Source organism: Sinocyclocheilus grahami, unplaced genomic scaffold (assembly GCF_001515645.1).
Source record: "Sinocyclocheilus grahami isolate Dianchi unplaced genomic scaffold, SAMN03320097.WGS_v1.1 scaffold640.1, whole genome shotgun sequence".
In the NCBI taxonomy this organism is placed as follows: Eukaryota; Metazoa; Chordata; class Actinopteri; order Cypriniformes; family Cyprinidae; genus Sinocyclocheilus; species Sinocyclocheilus grahami.
The window spans coordinates 59,519-70,205 of record NW_015505819.1 but is presented as its reverse complement, the minus strand read 5'-3'; the positions used below and the strand labels follow the sequence as shown (position 1 = coordinate 70,205).

At 38.7% G+C, this 10,687-nt stretch overlaps 1 protein-coding gene across 1 annotated transcript in view; it reads right to left on the bottom strand.

Annotated features, from left to right (window-relative positions):
• Positions 1–8,255, bottom strand: part of LOC107558306 (N-acetyl-beta-glucosaminyl-glycoprotein 4-beta-N-acetylgalactosaminyltransferase 1-like) — a 30,161-nt gene extending 21,906 nt beyond the window's left edge. Inside the window, exons 1-2 of the mRNA XM_016241956.1 lie at positions 8,076–8,255; positions 7,733–7,960 (exon numbers count right to left, since the gene is read on the bottom strand). Coding sequence (XP_016097442.1) covers positions 7,733–7,960; positions 8,076–8,255 — 408 coding nt within the window. The remainder of the gene's footprint in view (positions 1–7,732; positions 7,961–8,075) is intronic.
• Positions 8,256–10,687: the final 2,432 nt, after the last annotated feature.

The following is a 10,687-nucleotide window of genomic DNA, read 5'->3' as shown; positions in this document are numbered from 1 at the left end:
ACAGGGGAGATGATCATCTGCAACACAAACAGGGGGTAGTGCAGCCTGATGTGTGCAACCCACTTGACACGGGAAACCACCACCGCTGAAGTGCCGTCCGCCAACACGAAGAGCTCTCCAAGAGCGCGCTGAATTCGTTCAGTCTTCTTCTCTCAGTAGAGTAGTCAGGAGCAGAACGATGTGATTGCTCGGCTCCAAAGCGAAAAGCTGAATATGCGCTGCATCTGCAGCCTACTTATACTCACGCTGTGATCAGCAGCAGCTGGATGCAATAATCGCATGCCAATGTGCATTGGCTCGTTTAGTTTACACTCAAAGTAGATTGGTCCCTCTAAGCAAGATCCCAATTTCGTCGGTCATCCGACGTGACGTCGAGAGTGACCGACTGAAAGGGAACATGTCATTACAATCTATAAAAAAGGTTTATGTGGTGTTTTATCTTAAGATTGCAATCACTAGTAAACGGAATAATTTATGTTAATAAACTTTCTGCTATCTATTCTATTGACAAAGCATGCAAATAATTTTCATTAAAACAGCCATATTATATTTAAAAAAAAATAAAAAAATGACAACTTACATGCATCTGGGGCTTCATTTATAAAATGTTGCATAAAAACCATCCTAAATTTGTTCTAAGATAATTTCTCAAAAGGGCGTAAGTGCGATTCAGATAAAACAAACGTACGCACAAAAACACGTGCGTACGCCTCTCTTCCAGATTTTACATTTATAAATCGCAAATGATCTTGAAATCGTGCGCAGCTGACTAGTGTCAGATCTCCGCCTTGTAAATGCCCCCTAATTAATATCATTACCATATAATAGTTCACACGCCAATATCCGAATTTCTGTGCTTGAGAATGACGAGCACAAAGAAAAAAAAACTTCACTGAGTGTGAAATGGAGGTCCTGCTGGCTGAGGCTGAGGTGCGGGGACGCTTTTTATTTAACAATGTGTGGACAAACTATGTGTGTGTGGTTATATTTTTTTCGATTTACTATTATTAAAATTATTACTTCAAAAGTAAGAATAGGAATTCAAGTAAAATTTTCAGTCATCTTATAAAAAGTGAGCCATCCTACTTTTAAAATCACTTGCTATGACAACTAATAAAAAGTTTAGTATCACGAAATTCTTGCAATACTTTAAAAAACATTATTGAAAGAAAAATTGGACGTTTCATATCATAATAAAATTAATTATTACACGATTATGGTCTCCGGTCTGAAAAAACCTGCATGTGATTTGGCATTTCTTTATATTTATACAGTTTACTAATGCTGCTCATTAATGTACTGACACAAAAATATATAGTGTATTTTATACAAATATAACTGATGTAAATGACAAAAACAAAGTTTAAGGCTGATGCAAAGCAGCAGATGTTATAAATAAAAACAGCTATTAAACCCGTTATTGCACAGCATAGGCCTATTCTTATAGGCTGCACAGACAAAACAGTCGGAGATGCGTTCATGCATTTTTTTTCTATTTTACGAATTAGTAGTAAATCAAGACTTCGGAAGTTCTCTTGTAAAAAACAAAAAAACAAAACAACTTGGAATAAACTACAGAAAGCGAGTAAAGGACTCTTAGCATTACGCTACTAAAAAGGTCAGTTTAATCTCGCAAAAACTCCGGTTAATAAAAAAATCTAACTACACTGCACAATTAATCTCTCACACTGCATCTTCGTTGTTTATGATGAATTCGGTGCTTGCACCACTTTTATTATTATTGCAGATAATGAAAGATGTTCAAATAGCTGCAGTACTCCGACTTTGCCACAAGGAAAAGTGCGTATGTCTGCTCAGACTCTGACGTGGCAGTAAGTACTTTTCCACGTCAAAGAGCGTTTTTATAAATATGAACGTTGCCGTGGATTTTAGCGTACGCACACTCTAAGATCAAATCTGTGCGTACGCACATTTTATAAATGAGGCCCCTGGTCCGTTGATAAAGCTGTGTCTCCGGTCAAATGTGAATTATGGATCACCTTTTCACAGGCGGCCAATCACAGCTGACTTCCGTAAAAGGGGAAGTAACCAATGGCGTTTGAGATTACAATTAAAACAGCAAGTCCCTCCCCACGACTGCCGAAAATAAAAGTGTTCACGCGGGCAAAAGCAAGCTGGTGAAAAAATACGGAGTGCAAGAATGAGGGGGATGATCACTGCGCGTGCGATGAGACATATCCTCGCTCGCGAGGGCTTGTATTACACGCACAGGTGATGTGATGCGTGCACAAGTGTTTGAAATTAGCTCGCAGGCTCCCATTTCCTTGCGCGTGGATCTGTTATCCTCTCGCGGAAGCAATTTACCGTGCGCATAAACATAACTGGTGCACTCAGTTCTTTTTGGCATAGATTTGCCGACATAGTTCTTGGCCAAAAGAAATGGCAAAGTAGGGCTGAGAGTAAACGGCCTTTATGATGACAGTCAAAAGTCTGGCAAAAAAAGACTAAAAAGAAACTGTGCAGTAATAAGACTCTCTGAAATCATCTCTTAACAAAGGACATCTCATCAAACCCTTTAGTACCGGCAGGCCAATGGCTGATTAAAGTTTTGAAATGGTGTAGACACATAGCAACTGTGCCTTAACCAGATGTGATGCCAAGTTTCTGACCTCACTAAAAGTGGAAATGTGGTGAAACCAACAAAACATCACGTTGGGATCACTGGTCGATTTATTACATTAATCTTGTTTAGGACATGTTGAAAAGTTGTCTTTTTTTAGGAACACAGGAAAATATGAACCAAAAAGGCCCCCGTGGAATCGTGTATTCCTGCATAGACGACGAGAAAAACTGTATTGATGACCAAGGAATGGAACTATAGAAGATCGAGGGAAATCTGCATTGATATTTATTTGTCTAAATTTCAAGCAAGGTCACCGTCGCTAAATAGATTCACCAGCCCAATCCCAACACAACACGCAGCAGGAAATGAGAGACACACTCACATCAACAGTAGTTTCTTCAGCAGCACACTTCCAAACCATCAGAAAAGCTACAATTCTTTTAATGACGTTGTGCAATTACCATGTCACTTCTGCTTATGCTCGCTGTAATGAGGGGAGACAGGCTATTTTCCACAGCCAAACAAACACACACACACTCATAACATTATTGAGGAACGACCAGTTCGAAGATATGTTATGTTTCACTTGGATTGTGAAAATATGATTTTTGTGTAAAGCGAGCATACAGTATATGGGTACATTTCATGAAAGCATTTTCATGTCATTTTTCCCTCCAATTTTTTTTTAGGACAGTCATGCACATTTTACCCCAAAACTTTACCCTCAAATTATCTTTATTCTGATTTTCATTATTTCATTATTATAATTTTAAGTCAACATTAAATTAAAAGATACAATTAAAAGCAGTTCAACAACAGTACTATTATATATAAATATATAACAACTAAATTTAAATGATAAAATACACTATAAATAATTTATTTAAAAATCTTAGAATAGTACCCTTTTTTGTATTATGATAATTAAAAAATCATTTTGATCTTAAATAATAATGATAACAATAATACATCATCATAATCATCATTAATAATAATAATAATAACAATAAAAAGATAATTTCTTTCTTTTCTTGACCAGAAATGTTCTTGGTTGATTTTGTAAGATTCACACACACACACACACACACACACACACACACACACACACAGATTCAGAAACTAGGTCTAGAATTAAGAATGAAGATTAGAGGCACTCAAAGAGAGATTGAAACAGCACCACTAATATCACTTATTACACTTATACTTATAGTATAATAAAAACCCATTGGCAGGTATAAGTCTCTTCTTTGTGATAAATGCAGGTGTCTGGGTTTGTGGACACTGTAATCATTCCAGTTTTTAGAAAAGACAGAAAGACAGAGTGCATGATAAAAATATGTTGTGGCAGAGAAAACTACAAAAGGCTCTTTTTTTTGACCAAATGCCCTTAACAATAAAAGGAATGACCTGAAAATATCTATAATGTGAGAACCTCCCAGGAGGATAATAACTTAATCAAAGGGCTAAATGATGTGTTAATTAAAATCTAATATTGCAAAATGGTGCACAACAGCCATTCAAATACAGTGAGCTATTCCTTTTTTTAGCAATAGGGGGAAGGAACAGTCTATAGTGATCATAAGTAAAAATTTAATTTGATATAAATCTCTATTATCTGTGCCCATTGAGAAAGCTAAAGAAATGTGTGTGCTTTGAATTAGCTGTTCCTGTCTTCACGGTCTCATGTCCCTGATGACATTTCTTCAGTGAAACAGAGGTCCAATTCACTGGCCTGAAGCATTCAGTGTGAAGAGACAAAAATCAATACAAGAGGGAAAACAACAAAATATAACAACATAGCCAGATAAGTGCAAGTGTGGCTGACAGTATTTTATTATGCTCTGTGTCTGACAAATGTGTAGTCACAAGAGCTTTTCAATGTTGTTTCTCTGTCAAACATTCTGGCAAAGTTGAAATACTGGGAATGTCAAATCATACAGAAAAAAAGAGTTATTTTTAATGTCTTAACATTAAAGGAACAGTTCACTCAAAATTTGCTGTAATGTGCTCATCCTCAGGCCATCCAAGATGTAAATTAGTTTGTTTCTTCATCAGATTTGTAGAAATGTAGCATTGCATTACTTGCTCACCAATGGATCCTCTGCAGTGAATGGGTGCCGTCAGAATGAGAGTCCAAACAGTTGCTTCAAAGCTGTTTTTTTTTTACTTCAAACCGTTGCATTCATCTACAATACAACACTTCTATTCATAATATTGCTTTTTCTGGTCAAAAATTTGTCTTCAATCGGGAAATAAATATGTAAAAAAAAAAATCCTTAATGACAGATTTGTTTCTTACAAACATGCAGCTTTTCACTTCACAAGAATTTTTATCAGCTGTCTGGACTCTCATTCTGATGGCACCCATTCACTGCAGAGGATCCATTGGTGATTCAGTGATGTAATGCTACATTTCTCCAAATCCGTTCCCATGAAGAAACAAACTCATCTACATCTTGGATGTCCTGAGTGTGCATAAATTTTCATTTTTTCTACACATTTCTATTAAACTTTTTGTAAGTTTGCCATGAATTGTGCAGGTGAATCTTGACTTTCAATAATGAAGATAATGATGGGTGCCGTCAGAATGAGAGTCCAAACAGTTGCTTCAAAGCTGTTTTTTTTTTTACTTCAAACCGTTGCATTCATCTACAATACAACACTTCTATTCATAATATTGCTTTTTCTGGTCAAAAATTTGTCTTCAATCAGGAAATAAATATGTAAAAAAAAAAATCCTTAATGACAGATTTGTTTCTTACAAACATGCAGCTTTTCACTTCACAAGAATTTTTATCAGCTGTCTGGACTCTCATTCTGATGGCACCCATTCACTGCAGAGGATCCATTGGTGATTCAGTGATGTAATGCTACATTTCTCCAAATCCGTTCCCATGAAGAAACAAACTCATCTACATCTTGGATGTCCTGAGTGTGCATAAATTTTCATTTTTTCTACACATTTCTATTAAACTTTTTGTAAGTTTGCCATGAATTGTGCAGGTGAATCTTGACTTTCAATAATGAAGATAATGTAGATAAACCAATGATAAACCAGTTCTCTGAAATAGCCAGAGCTGGAAAGGATACTTTTAAAAGTAATCAGTAATATATTATGTTAGATTATGCAGGTTTAGTAACCTAATCTAAATACTTTAGAATACTTTGAAATACTTAAACTATACACAAAGGAACATATTAATGTCTTGTTTTTACGTTTTCCAACTCTAAATAAATGTGACATCTACCAGTCATAAGATTTGCGTTTTCCTTGCATTTTATTTTTAACAACATCAGTTTTCCACAGCATTTCTATGAACAACAAAAAAATGCTGTGTCATTTAAATCTACCGATTAATATAAATTCAATTTGAATAGAATGAATGGGATTCCATGCTGTTTCATGCTGCATTCCAAGCTTCAAAACAAATCCAAATATACCAAACATATCATAAAAGCAGCCAAAACAACTGGCACAGTTCTCCAAGTTATACAATAGATTTGTTTAATGAATGGACCTAACTTTAAGTGATTACTTCACTAATCCTATCTATGGAGAAGCGATCGGCACAAAAGAATCGCTGAGTCAAAATTGACAGGGCTCGTGTCCCAAAGCAACTACGGTCGCAAGTAATGTCGTTATAGTTCAATGTAATTTAACAACCACAGTTCGCTAACGATGCTCTTGGGAAACACCCCCCAGATCTATCCAGTTTAATGTGAACCATTCACACTGGTTTTCGTTAAACAAAATAAATGATTCATTTAAAAGATTGAATCAAAAGAATCATCTGTTCACGAATCGGATCATGAACTCGCATTACTGCGCCAAAGATAATCGATTCTTGAACATTTCGAATGGATAAAGACTTCAAGTTCATCTGTAAAGCACATGTCTTGTTTTTACGTTTTCCAACTCTAAATAAATGTGACATCTACCAGTCATAAGATTTGCGTTTTCCTTGCATTTTATTTTTAACAACATCAGTTTTCCACAGCATTTCTATGAACAACAAAAAAATGCTGTGTCATTTAAATCTACCGATTAATATAAATTCAATTTGAATAGAATGAATGGGATTCCATGTTTTTTCATGCTGCATTCCAAGCTTCAAAACAAATCCAAATATACCAAACATATCATAAAAGCAGCCAACACAACTGGCACAGTTCTCCAAGTTATACAATAGATTTGTTTAATGAATGGACCTAACTTTAAGTGATTACTTCACTAATCCTATCTATGGAGAAGCGATCGGCACAAAAGAATCGCTGAGTCAAAATTGACAGGGCTCGTGTCCCAAAGCAACTACGGTCGCAAGTAATGTCGTTATAGTTCAATGTAATTTAACAACCACAGTTCGCTAACGATGCTCTTGGGAAACACCCCCCAGATCTATCCAGTTTAATGTGAACCATTCACACTGGTTTTCGTTAAACAAAATAAATGATTCATTTAAAAGATTGAATCAAAAGAATCATCTGTTCACGAATCGGATCATGAACTCGCATTACTGCGCCAAAGATAATCGATTCTTGAACATTTCGAATGGATAAAGACTTCAAGTTCATCTGTAAAGCACATAAAGCTATCGTTTGTCTTTATAAACGTATTTCATGCATGATTCGTATGGATTTGTAAACTGAATGCAAAGTGTGAATTCTAGGAGAATTCGGTGTCATTTTTCAATTAAATTCTTAGAAATATTAAACGTAATGATAACCAATTTAACACTCAAAATATGAGAAAATAAAAAAAACGAGTTACTTGATAAAATTTTTCAAAGATTAAGAACTTCCCTCAAGATGCTTTTTCAGATTAAACGTTGAATCCTTCGATGCTGATAGTGTCACGGTGCGTGCGGGGAGATGAAGCGAGGACTCAATTGCAGGAGAAATGGTTATTTATTTGGAATAATGGAGCCGGCAGGGCATGAAGCTTGAGCTTGGGCAAGGCGAGGAACTTGGGAGGTGCCGGCAGGGCAAGGAGCTTGGGTGGCGCCGGCAGGGCACCAGGCTCTATGAAGGCCTCCCGGCCTTGAAGGATGGAAGAAGCCTTCTTCCTCCTCCCGGGGCCGGCCGCCCGGCCGGCAGCAAGAGCAGAGCCTGCCTCAAGAAGGGAGCCGGCAGGGCAAGCAGCTGGGATACAGCTGACAGAGAGCGGAACTTAAGTGGAGCCGACAGGGCATGAAGCTTGAGCTTGGGTGGAGCCGGCAGGGCATGAAGCTTGAGCTTGGGCAGGGCGAGGAACTTGGGAGGTGCTGGCAGGGCAAGGAGCTTGGGTGGCACCGGCAGGGCACCAGGCTCTATGAAGGCCTCCCGGCCTTGAAGGACGGAAGAAGCCTTCTTCCTCCTCCTCCTCCTCCAGCCCCTTAGCTGAAGAATGTGTCACGAAATCCACAAACCTCTCGAAGGATACATGCTTGCACCCTAGCATGCTCCAGGGGCTAATGGGCTCATCAAGGGCATAATTTAATCAGTCCTTTAGCGCAGAGTCATTGTAGCCCAGCCCCTCTGCAGCCTTCTTAAACTCCACGGCAAACTCCCTCAGCTCGGTCCCTCGTTGCCGGAGGGAGCTCAGGGTCTCCAGCTGGAGCATGCGCTGGTACAGGGGGCAGGAGAGAGTAGAGACCGGTAGTTGGGGTGAGCCCATTCTCCGCTGAGTCCCCATGTAGGCTGATCCGTTCTGTCACGGTGCGTGCGGGGAGATGAAGCGAGGACTCAATTGCAGGAGAAATGGTTATTTATTTGGAATAATAAAAATGAAACAAAAAAAACCTCAAACCACCCTGAAGGGGAAAAACAGACAAGCAGGCTCAAAGCGGCACCACATGCAGACACGAAACACACACAATGAGAAATGACGGATCAGCACAGGATGATAGACACAAGGAGAATAAATAGGAACCAAACGAGGAGGCTAACGAGGGAGACACAGGTGGAGCAACTAAAACAATAACGAGGTAACAAGATGGGAGGGGCCAGACAATAGACAGGAGAGAGCACATGGCAACAGACAAACACAACACAAGCCATGTGCTCCCAGAACACAGTCATCTGGTGGCCCTCCTGGGCACACCCGCTGAAGACTGTGATAGATAGAAGTTTTGTTGCAGGTAGGCATTGCATTGCGCTGAGATGTTACGTCCTTTTTCAGATTTATAAGTAAAATAGTCTTTATATTTCCATGAGAGAAATGCATATAGAAATGCAAATGAATATATATATATATATATATATATATTCATAAGTTGACTAGAAAACAAAAATATTAGTATTGCTCGGATTTTGTTTGCCTACCAATTACATATATATATATATACAGTATATGTGTGTGTGTGTGTATGTGTATATTATATATATAGAGAGAGAGATGCAGATATATTACTAGATGCAGTTACATTGTTTTGGGGTTGAATATCAGTACAAAATAACAGTTTTAGCTTGCTGCATTGCACCAACTTATTTATAAACTTATTTATTATCGCTTTATACAAATATTTTTTAAATGTTATTTTGTTTAAAATATCTTTTCTCAGAAGCTCCACAGCTATCACCTCAGTCCAGAGCAACGGTCAAAGTCAGGAAATACATTCTGAAAATTTCATTTGGAGGCCCTTTCTGTATTTGCTCAATCCTTTTAGTGAAATGAGGAGAAGCCAGCTGCAGCTAAATAAAACCTAAAGTAGTTTGAAGCACTCTCTGCATCTCTCTCTCTCTCCCGCAGAGTGTGCGCTATGGACCGATGCTTGCTGATGGCTTCACAAAAGGGGGGCTGTAATTGTTATTTTTGGCATTTGTGATGATAATGTGATGAAGTTAATTTGTTTTACCATGTTTGTTCTGCTTCTTTCTAAAACAACAGAAGGCCTTGCACATATTTTTATGAACTTTTTATGTTTCCAGCATTGTCTATGTAATTAGTGGGGATAAATGGCTTTTTTATTTCCTTTTTGGTGCTCACTAATAAAAGTGTTTGTAACACTGTATTGTGGGAAACCATACCCAGCGCTGTAGCAGACCATTGTGTATTCATTGACAGGGGTTTACATAATTTTTGATTCCTAAAATATAAAGGCAGTTATATATTTCCATAAATACCCATTTATACTCTTGGTCCCCCCTTTGCAGCTATAACATCTACTCTTCTGGGAAGGCTTTCTGCAAGACTTTGGAGAGTTTCTGTGGGAATTTTTGCCCATTCATCCAGTAGAGCATTTGGCACTGATGCTGGACAAGATGTCCTGGCTTTCAATCTCTGTTCCAGTTCATCCCAAAGGTGTTTGATGGGGTTGAGGTGAGGGCTCTGTGTGAGCCACTCAAGTTATCCCACACCAAACTCATCCTGCCATGTTTTTATGGACCTTGCTTTATACACTGGGCCACAGTCATGCTGGAATAGAAAAGGGCCTTCCCTAAACTGTTCCCACAAAACTGGAAGCATAGCATCTTCCAAATTGTCTTGGTATGCTGAAGCTTTAAGTTTTCCCTTCACTGGAACTAAGGGGCCCAGACAACCCCTGATAAACAAACCATACAACACCGTCCTCCACCAAACTTTACAGTCAGCACAATCTAGTCAGGCACGCAATGTTCTCCACCAAACCCACCAACTTACCAAACCCATACTCGTGCATCAGACTGCTGAACAGAGAAGCGTGATTCCTCACTGCACAGAACAGGTTTCCACTGCTCCAGGGTCCAGTGGCGGTGTGCTCTACACCACTCCATACAGCACTTGGCATTGTACTTGGTTATGTGAGGCTTCCATGCAGCTTCTTGGCCATGGAAACCCATTCCATGAAGCTCCCGCCACACAGTTTTTGTGCTGATATTAATGCCAGTGGAAGTCTGGAGCTCTTCAGCTATGGAATCAGCAGAGCGTTGGTGACTTTTATGCACCATGTGCCTCAGCACTCGGTACGCTGCTGAGTTTCCGCTGTTCATAAACGCTTCCACTTTCCAATAATACCATTGACCATGAAATATGTAGCAGGGATGACATTTCACGAATTGGCATCCTATCACAGTACCATGCTTGAATTCATTGAGGTACGTGGAGAAAGAGTGATAAAGAGACAGACAGTACTTGTCCATGTACAA